The sequence below is a fragment of the Podarcis melisellensis genome (genome assembly GCF_964234715.1).
Source record: "Podarcis melisellensis genome assembly, chromosome: 8".
Lineage (NCBI taxonomy): Eukaryota > Metazoa > Chordata > Lepidosauria > Squamata > Lacertidae > Podarcis > Podarcis melisellensis.
Genome location: NC_138540.1, coordinates 51,683,431 through 51,704,804, shown reverse-complemented (window position 1 = coordinate 51,704,804; position 21,374 = coordinate 51,683,431). Strand labels below are relative to the sequence as shown.

The 21,374-nt window shown below is 43.5% G+C and overlaps 1 protein-coding gene across 1 annotated transcript in view; it reads right to left on the bottom strand.

The window, feature by feature from the left end:
* Window positions 1–21,374, bottom strand: part of SMPD3 (sphingomyelin phosphodiesterase 3) — a 116,062-nt gene that overhangs the window by 20,430 nt on the left and 74,258 nt on the right. The window contains exon 3 of the mRNA XM_081920328.1: window positions 9,211–10,835. Within this exon, the coding sequence (XP_081776454.1) occupies window positions 9,211–10,557 (1,347 nt within the window). The 5' untranslated portion in view covers window positions 10,558–10,835. The remainder of the gene's footprint in view (window positions 1–9,210; window positions 10,836–21,374) is intronic.

Below are 21,374 nucleotides of genomic sequence, written 5' to 3'. Positions count from 1 at the left end.
CTATGTTATGTTAATATATTATTTAAGCACGCTAAAACAGAATTAAATGTAAGTATGAAATGTTAATGGAGCTAGCTCTAATCATTCACTGGTTCCTTCCATCCACCCTCACTGCTTGGAGTGCCTGGTGTCATAACACAGCAACTTGTGGAACTCACTGCCACAAGATGTGGAGTAAGCTACTATCTTAAAGATAAAGGGCTGACTCTGGGGTTGCGGCGCTCATCTCGCTTTACTGGCCAAGGGAGCCGGCGTACAGCTTCAGGGTCATGTGGCCAGCATGACAAAGCCGCTTCTGGCGAACCAGAGCAGCACACGGAAATGCCGTTTACCTTCCCGCTGGAGCAGTCCCTATTCATCTACTTGCACTTTGACGTGCTTTCAAACTGCTAGGTTGGCAGGAGCAGGGACCGAGCAATGGGAGCTCACCCTGTCCTGGGGATTTGAACCGCCGACCTTCTGATTGGCAAGCCCTAGGCTCTGTGGTTTAACCCACAGCGCCATCCCAGCTACTAACTTAGATGGCTTTAAAAAGAAAAATATTGGCTTGCCAAAAGCTAAATGCCATTGCACACAAATATTGTAGAGTTGTCCATTTTGGTGCTGACCTATAGCTGTCCCTTTAAAAGTACACCGTGGTCCAGCAATCAGCAGGTGATGATTTAAGCAGAGGGGGGAACCTTTTTCAGCCCAAGATTCCATTCTGGGCAACTGTTTCAAGGGCGGTGTGACCAGAGGCAAAAGTGGGTGGAGCAACTAATGCAAATTCTACCCTTGTACGGCAAGCTAATTTCTACACACTCTCACAAGTGCCTCTTTTCCTGCAAGCAAGCAAACAAGCGGCACTATAAGAGTTCAAGGGCACATTCCAGTCAAACAAAAATACTCTGGGTGTGAAGCAAAGCCAGTGAGGGAGTGTGGCCTTGGTAAACTACAGAGGGCCAGATATGGAGGACTGGAGCATTCAGCCCCCAGGCCTGAGGTTCCCCACCTGATTTAAGCTTTGTGCAAAAGAATTTAACCTGCAGGTTTTAGCAGACAAGACACATCTGTTTAAAGGTAGAGGAGCAAAGCAGTTTGTTTTTTTCCTGGTCATTTGGCAGGACTACAATCATTGAAATAATTGAGCATCAAATGCAGATGCTAAAGAAATACAAGGCAAAATGTTTGTGTTAATAGTGCTCCAGTTCAGGGTTCCAGCAGGCCTTGCTGGCTGTGCTCTTGTCCATGATACTCCATTCCATTCTGTTCTCCCCCAAGCTTCCTTCTCAACCTTCCAGCATTCAGTCAGCATTCAGTGTGGCCACGAAGCACCCTCTTGTTGAATGGTCTATTTAAATTTTGAGGTTTATTATTCTTCCACAAGATGTGTGTTTCTTTAAAGGCCAGAGCAAATAACGTGACCTAGTTTTACAGCTGTGAAGCAGTATAGCAGGTGCTGTTAAGTTGTGGCAATTAAGCTGTTGGGTATGGTATATAAAGAGCAGCATGTATCTCTCTCAGTACCCTGGTGGATGGGTCATGCTTATTGATATATTGTAATTTAGTGTAAAAGGAGTTTTTGTTATTTTTATTAAAACCTAGCAAAAGTTATTTTGCGTTTCCTGAATGTGTGGTCTCCCCAGCATGCCTTCTGCAGCACAACTAATCTGCAAATAGCCAACACCTCTACCCCAACTTGGGTGTTCTGGGGTCCTTCCCCCCCCTTTATGGTTTTATCCCTTAAATATATTTTGTATACTAATGCAAACCATGGGAGTTCCCTTGAATCTTCTGATGCCTCCCTCTTGTTCATTTCTCCAGGCAGATTTTAAAGGATTTTCCGTTACAAATTTGCCTGGAAACAGGATGAGGCAGACGTAGTCCCATCCTCTCTGAAAACTGAGATGGATCAGACTTTTATAGGTCCAATCATCCCCATGTGCAACAGTCCCATTGCCAGGTACCTCTGAAAGGTAAAGGAAATGAATGGATGTGGTGGCAACTAAATGCCCCGTTATCTCTACGATGGTGATTCCCAGTAATAAAGGAAAGCAGGAAACAATGAGATAGCTAATCACATTCTTATTTAAAGGAGGGCCTATTCTGCTTAATAGTCAAAGGCAAGAGCTGCCCACTGTTGCTTTTCTCTTAAGATTCTAGTGCATCTAGAATGTGTGGATTCCAGCCAAGTCTTGCATTAGCAGAGGCTGTGTGTGTGTATATATAAAATATTTAGATTACAACCTAGGAATAAATGGGAAGCTGCTTTTAAAAGCTGATGCAGAAATTCCCAGGACAGGTATGTAGGCAGAAATAAGCACGAGGTGCTTGCAAAGCCCTGGAATGGTTACTAGACCTCTGAGGGTTTGTCCATCTGTACTTGTAAATAGGCAACACAGTGGGACTTATCACAGTTCACACACGAGGCTTACACTAGCCCAGTTCAATTTTGGATTTTTCTTTCTTTCTTTCTTTCTTTCTTTCTTTCTTTCTTTCTTTCTTTCTTTCTTTCTTTCTTTCTTTCTTTCTTCCTTCCTTCCTTCCTTCCTTCCTTCCTTCCTTCCTTCCTTCCTTCCTTCCTTCCTTCCTTCCAACAGCTCCTAGCTTCATTTAAAAAAATAAATAAAAATGCTACCCTATCTTTCCTCCTTAGTAGAACTCAAAGTAAGGCATTCTGGGGATTTCCCATCCAGGAACTGACCTGGTTAGCCGGCTCCCTCCAGATGTTTTGGACTACAATTTTCATTAGCCTCCACCCAGAATGGCCTGGTGGAAACTATAGCCCAAAACACCCAGACGGTGACAGGCTGGGGATGGGTGCTCTAATCACTACACCATACTGGCCTTTTTTTGATGCTCCCTTCAGTTTGTGATCCGCCTTGGGGAGTGGCGAGGCTGCTGCTGAAGAAAAATAAGTCTAAAACTTCATTGAGCTGATGGAGCTAGTTTGCTGACTCTTTAGTTCTGGAACAACGTAATTGCAAGAACAACAAGCAAACAAGACAGTTTGGAATTCATGACAGACCACCCTACAGCATGGCTTGCAAAATCTTATGGTGATCGATGAGATTTAGGCACCCATAACTTTGCACCCAGCATGCTTAATAAAATGCTTTGCACAAGATTTTTTGAAATGGCACTGATGTTGCTCCAGTGCACTTTCTAGCTAGGCTGGAGGATCTGAGCAAGATTTACTGATTTGTTTTATTTGGAGTCCTGGCAGTAAACAAGTCCCTCCATCCCATCTTAGTGAAGACTTGGGAGTTGATAATTAAGTCTATCAATCCTCATAGTAGCTGGAAAAGAGGCTTACTTTCCTGCAAGAGGGGTGGAAAAACAGCTGCCAGCTTGCCTGGATGGGTCATAAATCAATGACTCAGCTCTGGGCAGCTGGAAGCAGACTGGTTTTTTAATCCCTTAATCCTTAATATATGCACATGCTGAAGGGAGTCAGTGACATGAATGATGCCCAGATTTTGGAGAGGTTTGGCTTCTTCTTTTTTGTTTTGTTTTTAATTTTATGAAAGCCCCGTACAGTAAAAGAATCCAGATTTACACACTGCTGCCCATCACAGCAGATAAAAGCTGTGCTAGATAGACCAAGAATGCTTTGTCTTGGTACAAAGCACCTTCCTGTTTTGATGCTCAGTATATTCCTACCCCTGCACCAAGGGTGGAGATTATCTGTCATTGGAGGGCAGATTCAAGTGGTGGGCTGGTCCAAGGGCCAATGTGGGCAGAACCCCCCTTCTCACTGTGTCTTTCCAGAACCCCCTTTTCTCCTCTCATTTCTCCTTACCTAGCAGGCTGCTGGTTGTCCCTTGTGCCACAGAAGCCTGCCAGTCTCAGGCACCAAAACCCTCTCCCAACATAGATCCAACAGGCACCCTGACTTTTGACTTTCAGCTGTCTCAGGGAGGCCTTTTTTATGTAGACAGGCCTCTGCACCTGCTTACATTTTTTTTATCAGCCAGTCCCTGTAATCATATTGCACTATTTTTGTGGTGTTTAATACATCGCCACATTATATTGTGTGTGTTTTGATGGCATACAATACTTGAATGAATGAATAACACAGTTGCCAAAGCTCTGAACATGCAGAATAATTTTAAAATTAGACTAAAGGCTGCTCACCCCTGCCCTATTTGGAAAGCCAGAGAGGATCCCTATCCCTAAAGGACCACCTTTCCACATATCTTTCCCTACCTTTTGCCACCTGCCCATAAACTGAGGCTCTCCTCTGAGTGCCACCTCCAAGGGAGGTCCAGCAGGTGGCAACAAGAGAACAAACCTTTTCTTTAATAGCCCCTTATTACTGCAATGCTTTCTCCAGGGAGGCCTGCCTGATACCTGCTTTGTTATTATTTTGGTACTAGGCACAGATATTTTCTCTCTCCTCCATGCATTCTGGCTGCCTCAATCATTGGATGTTTGTTTTGTTTCGGTGTTCATCTCTAGTTGGGTGTGGTGATTACAATAGGGATGAACCCATGTTAATATTCTGTGTATGTTTTTAACATGCTTTCAACATTTTCATGGTTGTTTTTTATTTTTTACTTGTGTTGTAAATCGCTTTGGGACTATTTTTGTAGTGGGAAGCGACATACAAATGTAATAAACCTAAAACAAGTTCCCTTGGGAGCAATGCAAGTTGTGTCACCATTTTCAGTTGGTTTGTACAGGGGAAAACGTAGCTGCCCCCATGGAACCAACAGCAAACAAGAGAGGAAGCTCTCAGACCACCTTCTAAGTGTATGCATCATGTTCTCACTGTGGCCTACCAGATGCCCCTCATACAAGCAGGACCTGAGCACAACTCTCTCTATTTGTAATTCCAAGCAACTGGTATTTAGAAGCACACTGCCTCCAACAATGGAGAAAGAACATAGCCATTGTGGTCAGTAGCCACTGATAGCCTTAACCACACCCACCTATGAATTTGTCTATATCCCCTTTAAATCCATCCAGATTTATTACCATCATTGAATCTTGTGGCAGTGAATTCCAAAGGTTAACTGTGTGTTGTGTGAATAAGTGCTTCTTTGCACCTGTACGGAAGCTTCCAAGCTTCAGCTTCACTGGATGGCCCCGGTGGGTTCTCGTATCATGAGAGAGGTTCTCCCTACCCATTTCCCTCACACCATTTTCAAGAAAGCATCCTTTAAGAATTGGAAGGCATGGCTTGTTTAATTGGCAAATGGGACCCAGGTCTTGGAATCCTCCGAGATTTATTGCATTCCGTTGTGAAAGAGTTCCCCGTCGGCCCCTACAAACTGTTTGCCGCGATGCTGATAAAGAACAAGGGACGGAAAGTACAGCCAAAAGTCCAAGTAAGAGCTTGGGCAGGAGATGAGCCAGCAGCTCCCCAAGCTCATAAACTGACAGATGCGCCACACAGTAAAGTCAATGCAACTGGGTTTATGAGATGGGCAAAGTCCATGGCCACTGAGATCATAATGCCTGCCTTTTCCTCCCTGCCTTCACAACAGCTCTTTTTGCATCTCTCTCTCAGAGATGTGTTTTTACCAGGGATGGGCGACATTTTGGTTTCTCTCTGTTTCTCATTTCCCCCAATCTCAAATTCACGTATCCACACATATTTGCAGAACAATTTCCCTTAATATAATGTACCGTATTTTTCACTCTATAAGACGCACCAGTCCACAAGATGCACCTAGTTTTTGGAGGAGGAAAACAAGGGGAAAAAATTCTGAATCTCAGAAGCCAGAACAGCAAGAGGGATCACTGCGCAGTGAAAGCAGCAATCCCTCTTACTGTTCTGGCTTCTGGGATAGCTGCGCAGCCTGCATTCGCTCCATAAGACGCACACACATTTCCACTTACTTTTTAGGAGAGAAAAAGTGAGTCTTATAGAGCAAAAAATACGGTACTTTTGTATGCTGCTTTTCACTAACATATGCATTTTTATTCATACTGAGAGAAGACTGAGGTTGATGGGGAATGTCCCTGTTCATCTGAATGGACTATGACCCACTGCCTAGCTCCTTGTCCCTCCTGTATGAACAGCAAAAGCAGAAGGCAGAATAAGAAAGATGACACACATTTTCTCAATTTGCCAAAATCTATACAAGCCAGAGAAGCCCACTTTGCTTGGGGCCTGGCTTATAGCAAATGGAACACCAGACTCATTTGCCCAGAAGAAAGGAACAACTGAAATTTTACTAACTTTGTAAATGTAGGTGGGAAACAGGCAGGGGGTCACTGCAAGCAGATGGGAGGAGAGTTCAGCAAATAGCTCTGCCCCTTTGATTTGCAAACAGCAGAGCTCAGGTTGAATACAGAGATTCCAAACTCTTAGAATATTTTTCCAAAAATGTTCAGGAAGCCTCTGGAGGTTTTTAATGCTAGAACTCTTCGTCTATTCTCACACTGCTCCAGAAAAAAAAATCCCTTCTAAAAAGATGGTCACCACTCAGAATTTTGTTCAGTCTGCACTTTAAAGCAAGCTGCCCTAATTCACACATTCTGGACTATTTATTTATTTAATCAATTTACTATTTTTAAAAAATCTCAACACCATTTGCATTAAAAAAGTCAAAACTCTAAATAATACATTAAAACATAATACATTGATGCAAATAACTATGAATAATATCAACTAAAAATATCCCATATAGCAGAAAGTCAAAATGCTCAAGAAACTTTTAAAAAAGGCAACTACTAAGCAGTTCAACTGGGCAATTAGAGCTGGGAAAGGCCTAAATGAAAGGATATGTGTGTGGAATTTTGGCAACATAAACCTGGATGGGGAGGGAGTGTAGCTCAGTGATAAAGGATTTTGCATGCAGAAGGGCCCAGGTTCAATCCTTGGGTAGGGCTGGAAGTGATCATTGTCTGAGTTCCTGCCTGTCAATGTAGACAATACAGAGATAGATGGGCCAATGGTCCAATGTAATGGTTCCCTATGTTCCTAAAACATCCATCTCCTGGGCAGGGCTGTGTTTCGTTCCATAGCAAGAACAAAGGGACCCCTGATCGTTAAGTCCAGTTGTGGACAACTCTGGGGTTGCGGCGCTCATCTCACTTCAATGGCCGAGGGAGCCGAAGTTTGTCTGCAGACAGCTTCCAGGTCATGTGGCCAGCATGACTAAGCCACTTCTGGTGAACCAGAGCAGCACACGGAAACGCCGTTTACCTTCCCGCCAGAGTGGTACCTATTTATCTACTTACACTTTGTGCTTTTGAACTGCTAGGTTGACAGGAACAGGGACCAAGCAACGGGAGCTCACCCCATCGCAGGGATTCGAACTGCTGACCTTCTGATCGGCAAACCCTAGGCTCTGTGGTTTGACCACAGCACCACCCTATTACAAGGAATTAAATATTACAAGCACAGTACTTTATGCTAATTAACCAGGATATAGAAAGGAAAATTAAAGCGATGAAACAAAAAAGATTTGAATTTGCATAATAAACCAGGGAAGTTATTGGCCTGGCAACTGAAGAAGAAAAAGAAAAAAAGGATAATTCATAGTCCGTAAAAAAATGGAACCTCCATAATCAGTCAAAAAGAGATAAGAAACAAATTTGTTAATTTCTACATTGACTTTTGTAAGAAGGAGCAAGAAAATGCAGAATTGATATTGGAGTATTTGGAAGAATGTAAATTGGACAAATATCAGAAGAAAATGCAAATATATTAAATACTCCAATATCAATGATGGAAATGCAAAGGGCACTAAGTCAAATTAAGACAGGAAAATCCCCAGGGCCAGATGGTCAGTCAGCAGGATATTATAAGAAATTTAAAGAATTTATGGACAGTAAATATCATTTTTATGGTGTGTTATACGTTAAAGGAAAATATGATGAAAACGACCCACAGATGGTATTTAACACCTACCAAACTAGTGAAAATGTTTTTAAAAAGAAAAAGGTAAATGCTGAAAATGCAATGAAGTTAGAGGGACCCTTTTTCCACATGTGGTGGTCCTGTAAAGTAATCAGGGAATTCTGAGAAATAATTCACAATGAATTAAAAAAGATATTTTTTTTTTTTAAAAAAAACCTTCCCAAAAATGTCCAAGACATTCCTTTTGGGAATGGTAACAACAGAAGTCTCTAAAAAACAAAAAACAAAAATTTATTATGTGCCACCACTGAGGCTAGAATCTTATTGGCACAAAGGTGGAGAACGAATACGGTACCCACCAAGGAAGAGTGGCAGTTTAAAATGCTTGAATATGCTGAATTGGCAGGCATAACGAATAGGGTAAGAGAAAAGGAAGATAAAGAAAACAAGGAGGATTGGGAAATGTTTATTAGATATTTTAAGAACCAGTATAAACAAGGAAATAACCTAGCAGGTCTTGAGTTAATCCAGCAGAATAGGAGTTAATAGAATTTAACAAAGGAAGAAATTCAAAGATTAAAAATTTGGAATACGTGATTTAATAGATAAATAAAGAAACCAGAAAAAGGGTGGAAGGGGTGAGTCACCAGGTATTTAGTTATATGTCGAGATTTGTACGAAAGTTGTACAACTGGGGGGTGGAGGGAAGGGGTGGGTGGGATGTGTGTGTGTTTTGTCTCTGTATTAAAAATCCAAATAAAAAATAAAAAAGATCACAATGGAAGTTTCCACTTCATGAGACGCATGGCGTGTCACCCTCAGTTAGCAAGCATCTATCTGTCTGTGTGCTTCCTGGGGATGTAAGGGAGTGAGCTTAGTGGCCAATGAAATGCAAAAAGAGCAGATAATAAAAGCAAAATGATTACGGTTGCCAATTAGCAAGGCAATTCTGGCAAGCATCTTGGCAAGGGTTGCCTAAGGAACACTCAGCTCTCCATGTGGGAGCCACCACAACCCACCTCCCCAGGGCTGCAAAGTTCACTGAGCTAGGGATTGTAAAGTTCTTTGCACACAAAATGGTGAAGAAATGATATCAAAGAGCTAGAGAAGAGAAGATCCAAAATCATGGCCCATAAGGATGTTCTCATTTGCAGGCCGTATCAAAATGGATAAGGGCCACTCCCAGGACTTGGGACAGGTCCAATTCATTTTGATGCTGTGTTAGATGGACCAATGGTCTGACTCGGTATAAGGCAGCTTTCTATGTTCCAACGAAGCAGGGTGTTCTTTATCGCACACCACAAATTTTGTATTTGCATAGGGGCCTAGACATGCTAAGTACACACACATATATGCACTTTTCCTGCTTGCAGACCAGAAGGTCCCCGAATCAGTTTATATAGAAAGAGACCTACCTTGAGAAACAGGGCCCCCTTAGAAGACAAGGCGTCTGTTCCTTTTCCATTGGGATAACAGTGATAAGCAGCATCCATAACTGGATAGCGGCTGGCAAAAAGCAGGCCACTGTTCACAAACTTAAAGGTACAGCAGCCATGGCAGCTGTAGACCCCAACATCGTACAGAATGTATTCAAAGTAATGGTGGAGCTCCTCTTTCAATTTCTCAGCCGCTCTTTTGTCGAACACTTCCTGCAAGCACAGGAAGTCCAAATTGGCAGGGAAGAAAGCGGAGATCTCGTGGTCAAAGAGCTCGTCTGTGTTTCTCTTTTTTCTCAAGGAGGTCTTCTTCATCAGTGAGGCCTTGTAAAGGAGCTTGCTGTTGACAGTGCTCTGGTCCACAGGGCCGTCTGCGGCACGCACCTTCACTAGGGACTCTCGCGAGGCAGTGTAGCTATCTAGGCTCCCAGAATCCCCCTCTTTCTGCTTATGGTTTGGCGTCTGGCCTTTTAGGCTCTCGGCTTCAGATTCTGGTGATCGGTCTGCTGGCCCCTTGCTGTTATTGACTTGGCCACCAGTGCCATCCGCTTCCAGGTCTGAAATGTGCCCATTGTCCTCTCCACCTATGCGCACAATGCACGTGTTGCCGTCTTCGCCCTCATTGGTATCTCCTCCAGCTTTGCCATCTCTACCATCTTCGCTGTTGTTCGAGCCGGAGTTGTCCCCTTTGTACTCCATCGAGGTTGTCCTCTTGATGCCCACATTGACTGCGCGGTTATTACTATCTCCGCCCTGAGGAGAGACCAGGCTGCTGAAGCTTGCTGCGCTGATGGATGTGTTTGTGGGGGAATCGATGTAGATTTTGATCTGTGGCCTGCTAGCCCCATTCCGTATCCGTCGCCCGACCTCCTTAGCACGGGCCTGTGTGTTGAAAACATTGTTCAATCTTGCCAAGGAGTCTGGGAGCAGGCAGACATTGGCACTGCCAAAGCAGAAGCTTTTCCCATTGCTGGCGGCCTTCCACTCCGTGAGCAAGGTGCTTCCATGGATCTGGCTCTTGTCTTGCAGCCTAGAGTAGACGTACGGTCGCCTGGCAGACTGGAGAGGGGACCAGAGCAGGAAGCCAATCAGGGCAAAAGGCAGAGAGACCACCAGCAGCGCCAGATAAATTGGAGTGGTGATGATGATGCACAGAGCATGGAAGTAGCACGGATCATCTCCCCTTTGGCGCTTCTCATAGGTGGTAGGCACAAAGGAGGCTATAAGCCTGTCTCCAAGCCAATAACATGGGAAGATCAAGCCCCAGGAGAAAGAGTGCAGTGCTGACAGAAAGCCGTTTGGAAATGGGGAAGTGTATAAAACCATTGCAACTCAGTTAGGACACCCCTTCAGGACCTTCTACATGGTGTCATCACCGCCCGCCAGCCATCAGAATGTGCGTTTGCAGACAAAAACAAAACAAAACAAAATGTCCTAGCGAAGTTGTGTCTTCTAGACTGCAAGAAGCAGTTATCACCTTAGGAACACCATTTCATTTCGCGACAGTGAGAAGGAAGCGAAGCAACCATTCCTTTGGATGTTTGGTCTCTGTAGACTTCAGAGTGTATCATTGCTCATCACAAGAAGCCATGGCAGAAGTTCACCTGCGAAGACAAAAAGAACAAGAATGCTCATGTTCAGAGGTGTCCACTGAAGAGAAGAGCTATCAGAATTATAAAGCTGTAATATTCCCCACAAACAGTCAACCAAGGGTTCCAGGGTGATACCTCCACACACCAGTCTGGCCACCGGCATCTCCTATGGCCTGCAAAAGGTCTCAGTAAGTATCTCTTCAAAAATCCACAATGCATGAGTAACTCTTTGCTTTTCCTGCCAAGTACCTGTTTACACTGGTTCAGCCTCTCCTCCATTGCACATGCACCCTCAGGCATCCCCACACTTCACTGGACACCCACCCTCCCACCAGTTTGGGACAGAGGAGCAATGCAAAGCACTTTTCTCAGAGAGTGAGTGTGATGGTGGTTGATAGAGGTGCCTTTTCCCCAAGGATTGGGTGGGGAGGCATGCTCACAACTTTTTGTGGCCCTGTCTCTTTTTCTGCATTTTTAGAAATGTATCTTGCCACACACCCTATGGCAGCCATATTCTGACTGGTGCCCAGGGCACTTTCTCAAACAGCCTCCTGGCCCAAAAAGGTTGGCGATACCTGCACTAAACCATACAAACTGAGGGCTGCAGCCATAAAGGTCCTGTGCGGTCCTGACCTCCTCAATAATATTTCATACCCCTCCCTGAATATTCAGCTTTCACGAAAAAATGTAAGCTTTTATAGAGGTATAAAGGAAAACATGTAGGCAGTATTCTATCCAAGACCATGTAAAGTAGCACACCTCATTCTGCCTTCTTGTGTTTTGGCCAATGAGTGCAAAGATAACCCATGCTGTTATTCCCATGATTAAGAAGAGAAGACATTGCAAAAGCAACAGAGCCCCTCCTGCCCTTCTCTCCACAATAGTGAAGCATACTCAGTAACCTGCTATTCCAGAAGTCAGTTTGGAAAAGGAGGCAGAGGGGCTGCTCCACAGGAGTTTGGAAGAGACCTGGATCTTTGCTTTAAGCTTGTGGTCAAAAGTTACAGATTTGTCTGGGTTCCTGATCTACCACCAGATATAGTTGTGGGATGAAGCAGAGAATTTCTGAAAGGAACTGTGAGCTGTATCCTGATCAGAGCATGTCCTTGGAACTTTGAAATCTCTGAAACGGTTACATCTTTACATGGTTTCTCTCTCTTTTCCTTCTGTCCAGTGCAGCTTCTTAGGTGGGATGGAAATGTGATAACAAATAAATCAGCAAGTCCCAGGGACAGCACAGGGTTGGGCATCATCAGGCACTTGCTGAGGCCCATGGCCCTAAGAACGTGCCCCCTGCCTACCTCCACAGCACCCTGGGACTGAGTCTGCTCTTCCTTGCTATTGCTGACTGTCACCTTGGGTATTCCAGCACTGGCAAGCAGGAAGTGATGAAGCTGCACCCCACTCTGAGGTTTTCTCCTTCCTATTTATCCTCACAGCAACACTTTGAGGTAGGTTTAGGCTGAAATATTCAAGGGGAAAAACTAGTCACCCAGTGAGCTTCGCGTGGGCTTAGTGGGGACTTGATCCCAGGTTTTCCAGATTCTACTCTGCCCACAGAGTTTTTATTGTGCATAACCTTTGCCTCAAATTTTTAAAAGTGTGGTGGTCAGACTGCATTGGCAGCTTGGAGGGGATTTTATAATCTCTTTCTCTCACCATCTCCGCTTGAGCCACCACTGCTTCTTATCTCAGGTCTGCCTACCTCTTAGCAAAGGCAACTTGCCAGTTATCTGCAGGTTCTTCCTAGACAGCATTATGTGTGTCTTGCATTTTATCACTTAAGCTAATCAGGCTTGAAACAGCAGAGAAATCTAGGGACTGGACAAGAAAAGGATGGAAAAAGGGATAATTCCAGGAAGCAGCATATACTGTGGTCCTGAGACATTGTGAAGTGCTGGTGAAAATGTCCCCCCCCCCCGGAACTGTAAAATGTACGATCGTGAGAATTCTCTTTGTGCAGAACAAGGTAAATCAAGCAGTACTTGAGGGTCTTCCGGCCATTGACATGGATGCAAGTTGCATTGCAGATCACACAACACATGCCCCAAATGGGGGCTGTGTGCCAGTGGAGGGTGGGGCCAGAGAGAAAAGTGGGTGGAGTTACCTTTGTACAGAAACACAAAAGCCAGGTGTTGATTTCTACACACAGACTGCAGCATCCTCCATCCAGGCGAGAGCAAGAGGAACGATCACAGTTCAAGCAAAAGATGGAGGCTGCAAAGCAAGGCCCGGGGGCGGGGGATGTGGCCTGGGGAGAATCACAAGGGATGGATAGAGAGGCATTGAGGGCCAAATCTGGCCCCTGGAAGCCTCAGGTGTCAGGGTGAGGAACCTGTGGCCCTCTAGATGTTTTTGGAGTACAATCCCCGTCACCCTTGGCCACTGGCTATCCTGTCTGTGGCTGATGTAAGTCCTATGTACACTTAACGGGGAGGAGATCCCACTGAACAGAATGGGACTTACTTCTGAGTAAGACATGTCTAGGATTGCACTGGAAACATTTAGTTGTTTGGGGAAGGGAAATGTCTGAGGCTGCAAGCCTATGCAGACACTTACCTAGAAGTAAGTCTCACGAAATTCAGGAATGCTTCTTTCTGAGCAGAAATGCATAGGATTATGTTTTTTTATATGGTGTGTGGGTTGTTTAATTGCGTAACAAATTGGCCAAATCTGCTGTGACGTGGTTTATACATTTGTATATTTCTAAATTTGCTACGGCCAATGGCTAAGGAATGTAATGCCACTAATTGAGCTTCTGCCTGTGGTTCATCGCTCAGAAGCTAAGCTATTATGTGCCTGACTTTGGAAATTAATGTGTTTGCAAACAGCTTTAAATGCTATTGAATGAGAATGTGTGTTAAGACAACTTTCTCTAAGAAGTTAAACCAAAACTCAGTGGAGCAAAACAGCAGTTTGCTGTGGAGGATGAAAAAGCCAATCTGGCAAGCAACGCAAAACACTCCCCACAAGTAGAAAATGAACATAGCGGGATGAAGGTTGGGAAGATAGCTTCATTTATATTTTACAAGGGGGGCTGTTCTGATGTGGCACAGCACAGTCCAGCACATCTTGCTCCACAAACCACATGTTGTGACAAGGGCCAGATTTAGGTTTGATGAGGCCCTAAGCTACTAAAGGTAATAGGGCCCTTTATATGTCCAGCTGTCCTTTGCCAACAACAAATTGTCGCTGTTTTTGTGTGTGTTGAATATATGCTATATGGTAATATATGGACCTAATAGGTATCTAAAGCCCTTTGCACATAACAAAATATGTATTTTATCAAAGTGATTTGTTTTTTATCTTATATTTTGGAAATGTACACCCAGGGTTTTTTCATTTAAATTTTTTTGGGCCCCCCAAGAGAGTGGGGCCCTAAGCTATAGCTTGTTTAGCTTATACGTAAACCCGGCACTGGTTGTGACAGTGGTTGTTCCACTTGGACTAAGTTTCAATCCCTACCCAACCTCAAAGCTTATTGATTAATCTTAGCTACACTCAGCTGAACCCTACCTCACTGGGTTGTTGTGCAGGCGTGTACCTTAGGGAAGAGCAGAAGGTAGGTTGGGATCTTCCTACAGTCTATCAGCATCAATTTATTTCTGATCCCCAGCAGTTTATTGATGGCAACAAAAATGTGCCCCTTCCCCTTTTAAATTTGGCTGTGGAAATGAAGACCCCCTTGGAATAACCGGGAGGGGACACAGGAGTTAAAGGACTGTGGAACAAACTCACAAGGCTAAGAATGTGCCTCTGTTTTTAATTCTAACTGTGGGCACCAGTAAATACCAGATATAATCTAAACTCTGTGCAAGTAAATCAGGATGAATCTACTAGGGGTTGTATTCAACCAAGACTTTACTTGGAACTTAATGACTACAACTAATTTAGGTCTATTTATTTTGTTGGGTCTACTCAAACTAGAAGTTAGTTGACTATAACCCTGCAATAGTTTGGAAAGTTGTTTGTTTGTCCGTTCACTCTGCATCTGAAGATAGCCTAGCCAAATGCAGCATGATGGTTCCTGAAATCAAGGAGCAGGTTTTCATTTAGGTTTGGTTACAGTTTGGAGCCATTTTGAACCAAGGTGCCAGACTGAACCTTTCAAACCTGCACGGATTTTAACTAATGATTTCAAAATTGTGTTGTTTTTGGTTTCTTAGAATGCCTAAGTAATGCTGGGCACGAGACTGCAAATGCTCAATGAATAAGAACCAGGCAGAGGGCCTTTTCAGTAATGGCGCCTGCCTTGTGGAAAGCCCTCCCATCAGATGTCAAGGAAATAAACAACCATCTGACTTTTAGAAGACATCTGAAGGCAACCCTGTTTAGGGAGGTTTTTTATGTTTTATCGTGTTTTTAATATTCTGTTGGGAGCCACCCAGAGTGGCTGGGGAAACCCAGCTGGATGGGCGGGGTATAAATAATAAATTATTAATAAAATAATAAAGGGTCCTGCATGGGATTTACAGCTGGCTCTGCTTGGTAGACTGTGAAGACCTATGGGTGCTTTAAAAAAACAAAAACCAATTAAAATATAGATTCATCTTAAGAAATAATGCCAAAGGGTCTGGGAAGGGTAGATTTGAATTTTAGAGATGGCAGAGGGATGCAGTAATGAAATTGAACTAAATGTAGCCTTCTTGGTCCAGTGTACCAAGGTAACATGAGCTCTGTGCCCAATCCCATAATTATCCAAGAGAATGGAACAACCATGAAGAACTCTTAGCAGTCCACTGGGTACTTAGCATGCTTTGAAGAAACCCCAGCCTGATTGTGTAATTACCCAGCAGACCAGGGGTAATTGGTCTCTGGGGTAAACAACATACGGTCCTTCAGGGTGTGGAGATACCAAATGGAGAAGGGACTCATCATGCACCCCTTGCAAAAAGACGGCATGTGCTTCCAGTGGGAATAGTTGAATGCAATATAAGAGCTTCGATTTGCATGTAATAGCTAGGTTCCCTTTCCCACTCTTTATTTTTATTTTAAACTACCCACATAAGATAAGCCACAGCAGCCAAAGACAGTTCCCAGGGTTATTCCCTCCACATTAAAAAGATCCATAACTATCCCTTTGAGAAAAGCTTTTAGGGTAGAATAGAAATCAAAGCATTCCCAAAAGAGTCTGACTTTTGGTTACAATCTTAGTTTCTGTACTGGATGGCTTGGCTCAGTATTGGGTGATGTGGCAGAAAAATGAGATTTCTTGGGGCTGTTTTAAACCCCCCCCCCAAACTAGGGCACAATTTCAGATCTCAGGAGGACGGAGACAAGGAGATTTCCGTGGGAGGAGAACATGATTCCTAGCCAACCATCAAGTGGGGAACCCGTGGGGCCCTCCAGATGTTTCAGGGTATCTACTTGCTCATTGGCCACCCAAAACAGCAGAAAAGATTGCATAGGCTAGTGTATATGCATAGGTGCAAATTTTCAAATTACTATAATTTAAATAGAAATACATTACATTGTTTATTAAATTTATATCTCAGCTTAATGATTGTTTCTTCTATGTTTTTACCTGTTTCTGTTTTATCTTTAAGCTTTTGGATGCTGCATGTTGCTTAAGTAATCTGAAGTAACCTTTTATATTTACAGTACTGAAATGTGTTTTTTGTGTTCTTGTATTTGCTATTTTATTGTTACGCTATTATGTTTTTGTGCTGCTTGAAATGTGTTCCTGTTTCCTTTGTTGTAAGCCGCTATGAGCATTGTTGGATATTGTTCTTGTTTGGTTATATTGATGGATTTAATTTTTTTTTTTTACTGTTTTAACTTTGTGTTTTGTTTTTATTTCTTTTTTTGTACACCACCACAATATTTTCAAATGGCAGGCAGTTGACCCATTCTTTAAACAAATAGATATTACTTAGAGCACGTTCACATCTCACACTGAAAGAACGTTCAACACACTTTTAAAGCACGAAACCTTCTCCAAAGAGTCCTGGGAACTGTAATTTCCCCTCACAGAGCTACAATTCCCAGCACCCTTAACAAACTACAGTCCCCCGAGTTCTTCGGAGGAAGTGATATGCTTTATATGTGTATCAGGTGTTCCTTAAATGCGTGACGTGAACAAATCCCCCCATTTTGGTTCTTTGGCGATGGTGGGGGCCTAGTTTCACTTCCTGTGTGCCTTTGATGAAGGAATGAAGTCTTGGAAATCTCTCTCACCTCTTCTCACCTTCCCCAGAGGGAAAAAAATGTGGGCTGACAGCCTTAGCTCAGTTGAAGGGCATCTGTATTACATGCAGAAAGTCCTATGTTCAACCCTTGGCATCTTCAGGTAAGGCTGAGAACAGTGCCTGCCTTAGAGGCACAGCTGATCAGTGTGGACAATACTGAGATATTTGGACCAATGGTCTGATTCAGTATAAGGCAGCTTCCTATGTTGAGCTATATTTACCAAATGACCCAATATACTTCCAGATCCAGGTTAAGCTTAGTTGGGGCCATCATAGCCAAGACTGCCTGGTTGCCTAGCTTGCCGCTCACTTACTGTCACGCCAGGGAAGAAGCGTTGAAGCTATCCAACACTACTTTGCTCTCAGAGTTTACTCCTTTCCTTTCAGCCCTTAAGAGCTAAATCAAACAATTTTCAACCCTCTCCAAATATGCCACTCGGGCAGCCCATAAGCTACCAGAGTCGACAGTAAACAAGCTGTCAATTTAATTGAGTGCTGCTATAAAAATGTATTTCAAATATGTGTTCATAAAGTTGCAGGAGATGCTCTCCCATGGATTCTTGCTGCCAGACTCATCTCTAAACGAAAATCCCCAAATAGTCGAATCATTCTTTGCTGAATGGAATGAAGCCAGGAAGGCTGAGCCACATGTCCAGTATTAAATGAAACTCAGAGCTTCATGCTCTGGACCTATTTATACACGCACTGGGGACATTTCAAACGCAAGCGTTTTTTGGCCAAGCAATGCGACTATGAACACAAACCTCTTCGGGCCAGTGGTTCATTAGATTTTTACTTTGTCAAGCTGGATTCAGATCCTCTTTTGGCTGTCAGCACGCCTGGGCTGTTTTCAGCAAATGTCTCTTTCTCTCAAGACCACTTCAAGCCCAGCATGTTTCTTACAGCATAGATGGAATAGCAGGGACCCTGAAGACATTTTTGCCCTTAGCTTCTGCCAGCATGGCTAATGGTCAGGGATGATGGGAATTGTAGTCTGACAACATTGCTGGGGTGAGCACAGATTCCCTATCCCTCTTTTACAGTGGTGTTAGGAATCAGATCAGCAGTGGGCCTTGAACCTGAGAAATGTCTGGCAGATTCAGTTTGAAGAAACTTGACCCCAGTTATATAGTGGAAGAGGAATGAGAATGGGAGTAGGGAGGACAGCTCCAGGCCATTTTTCAGAGTAGAACTGATGACATTATCTCTCAGAGAACCAGGGTTAATTGACAGACTCTCCTTACGATGGCGGGTGAATCTGATGATAATGAAGCTTTCAAGTTTTACATTTTTTTAAAAAACAGTATAGCATAGCGGAAGGCAGGGGAAGAAGAAAACCATCTAGTAGAGGCTGAGCAGTTCTTCCTTTTGATGGGGTTCCTACTTCATACTAGAGCTTTGGATTATTCCATTTAAAAGCTAAACATTGCACCTTGTTGTTTTAACCAGAGAAAGTGGGATATACATTGCAAAGCAAATAACCATTCACTATTTCCTTCTGCTGCTTGCACAGAGAGGCCAAACAGTTCCTCATGACGCCTTGTGACCACAAGATATTCTTTGCCAAGGATTGTGTTTTGCATTGGACACCACAGCCAGGAGGGCCAGATCATGAATCTCTGCAGTATTTTTTTTTATTTATTTGCTAGGGGCAGCACAGAAGGTTTATTTAGCGTAAAATAGAGATGTTTACATTCCTTTTTTCTTCTGTGCTAAACTGTCCCAGTGGAAAGAAAGCAATCTCTTTTTAAGTAAAACACGGAGCTGTGCAAGTGATCTGCAGAAGCCACAATGGGAGAGTGAAATCTGTGGTGAGGCCTTTTGAGGAACTGCTTTTCTCTGGACTCCACATGTCCTGATAAAAACAACAACCACAAAAGCCCAATCAAAGATGTTTTCCTTTCACACACGAGCACACTAACCCCCTTCCAGTGTGTGAAATAATTCCACCAGCCTCTCAGTGCAGCTGAGGTCGATGTTTTTTGCATTCACTGAAACAACCTACATCCATGTGAATAAGAAGACAAAGAGGGAATTCCTTATGCAACGATCTGAGTGTGGGAAAGACAGCAGGGGAGAAGGATCCTCAATTCTCTTCTGATCACAAAGAGATAATGTGGCATAATGGTTGGAGCATTGGTCTAGGAGGCCAGGGTTCAGCTGCCTATTTGGCCATGGCATTCAGTGGATGACCTTGGGCCAATCACCATCTCTCAGCTTTACCTGTCTCATCGGGTTGGTGTGAGAAAATAATGGGGAGGGAGAGAGCCATGTATGTCACATTGAACTCCTCAGAGAAAAGGTGGAATATAAAAGCACAGCTGAAGATGAGAGGAAGGGAGAAAGATTTGTAATGGTGTTACCTCCACCCACCCACTGCTGCCCAGGACTTGGTGTCAGACAGCCACCATTTAAATGCCCTACAGTAGCATTGGATTAGAGATGTCATGGGAAATTTAAATGGAACTCACCTAGCGGAGCACCAGGAAAGGGGCCCAGCAGAATGCACTGTGCCAAGTGTCCCCTTAGCTAGCAAAATAATAATAATAATAATAAATAGTGGAAAATTGGAGCTTGCCACCATGTCACAAATGACAAGACCTCTGGTGGCACACAAGTATGTATGCTCTATTAAACTAGATCATGGCAATAGTGTTTGTGTGTGTGTGTGTGTGTGTGTGTGTGTACACACACATACGCAAAGATAGATATAGATCCACAGATATAACTGCAGATTGGATACTGGGCAGCATGTGAGGAAAGCCTCATCCACCCACCCTGTTAAATATTTTGAAAGTAGACAAATCTCACCTTCATGTCCTTATTTGGCACAGGGGATCAGTAGGACAGGCAAGTGAATCCACACAGAGCCTTGTTTATAGAAGAGCAATGGAACTGGCTGTTTTTGCAAAACACTGTTGGGTCTGGTGAAGTCACCTGCTTCATAGCAGCTGTTGTAATTTAGTTTATACTTCAATAAATCTCATCTCTGTGGGCATTTTGTTTAACTGATCTGCATGGAGGCAGAAGGGATGTTTGCGTTGGTGCTCTGGGTCAATGGCAGCAAAAGAGGAAGGGATGTCGACGGTAAAGACCAGCTCTGCACTTTCCTCACAAGTCCATGGATTCTAAGAGGGCTCTCGGTCCTGACAGAAAGAGTGCTTTGTTAGAAATTGAACTGAATTAAATGCACATTGAGCAATCATCTGAGGCCAGCATTGTTGAAAGAAGGATGGTGGTTGTTGTAGAACTCAGACATGATTAGTTTTCTTAGGGGGTCGGATGCTAAGGGAAAGTAACATGGCAATAACACTTTCCTTAATTCCACCCTGATCAGCGAGATTTTGTATCCCCAGATGCCTTGCTTGTGAAGTGTTTAATGAGGTGTACAAGAGTATAATGGGGAGCCTAATGTGCTTAATTATCAATAGGTTCCAGAGTACAAGGAGATTTCTACCTTTGATAATGATCTAGAATTTTACCTGGGTGCATATCAGTGAGAGATGGGAGAAGACTACTATCATTACCCTTATCAAAATTAGTAGTTGCCCTTCACCCTAGGATCCCAGGGCAGGCTTACAGCAATTGAAAACACAATGTTAAGAACAGTTTAAAACAGAAATAATGCAAGCTTGCTTAAAAGAAGTTCTTTTTTTAATATATTACTCCTGCTTGATTCTTCATGCTAACTAATACCTCTTGAAACTTCTTGGGGACTGGGCCAGAAAAAAAATAGTAATTAAAGATGGTGGTGGTCATGCCAAAATTGCATCAGACATTGGAGGTGGGCCTTGGCTGGGGCATTAACAGATGCTGCCTTTTCCCCTGACGGGGACTCAAGGCAGCTTATGCGTAAAAATACAAATCACAGATAAAATACAAAAAGCTAAAAGCATGAAGGAGAAAATCATTAAAAAGTAATTAAACCCTAATATAATTTTTTAAAATATAAACACATATCTATTAAAATACATATAATAAAAACACCACAGCACTATTAAAACTCATTCCTTTGAAAGCAGTCAATTCCCCAAAGCCTGTTGGAACAAGCAAGTCTTCACCAGTTGGTGGAAATGCAAGGAAGGAGCCAGTCTAGCTTCTCTAGGAAGGGAGCTCCAAAGTTTGGGAGCAGCCACCAAGAAGGCCCTCCCCCATGCCCCTACCAAGTGTGCCAGTACTTTCCCTCCTCATTTGATCCTCCTCACAACCCTGCGAAGTAGGTTAGGAGGCTACAGCAACAAGGAGTGGTATGTAGGGCGGGGATGGCGAATTATTTTTCCAGCCCAAGGACCTCATTCCCTCAAGGGTAAGCTTCTGGAGTTGGGGGTGCCAGTGGTGGGCAGAGCCACAGGCAAAATGTAGG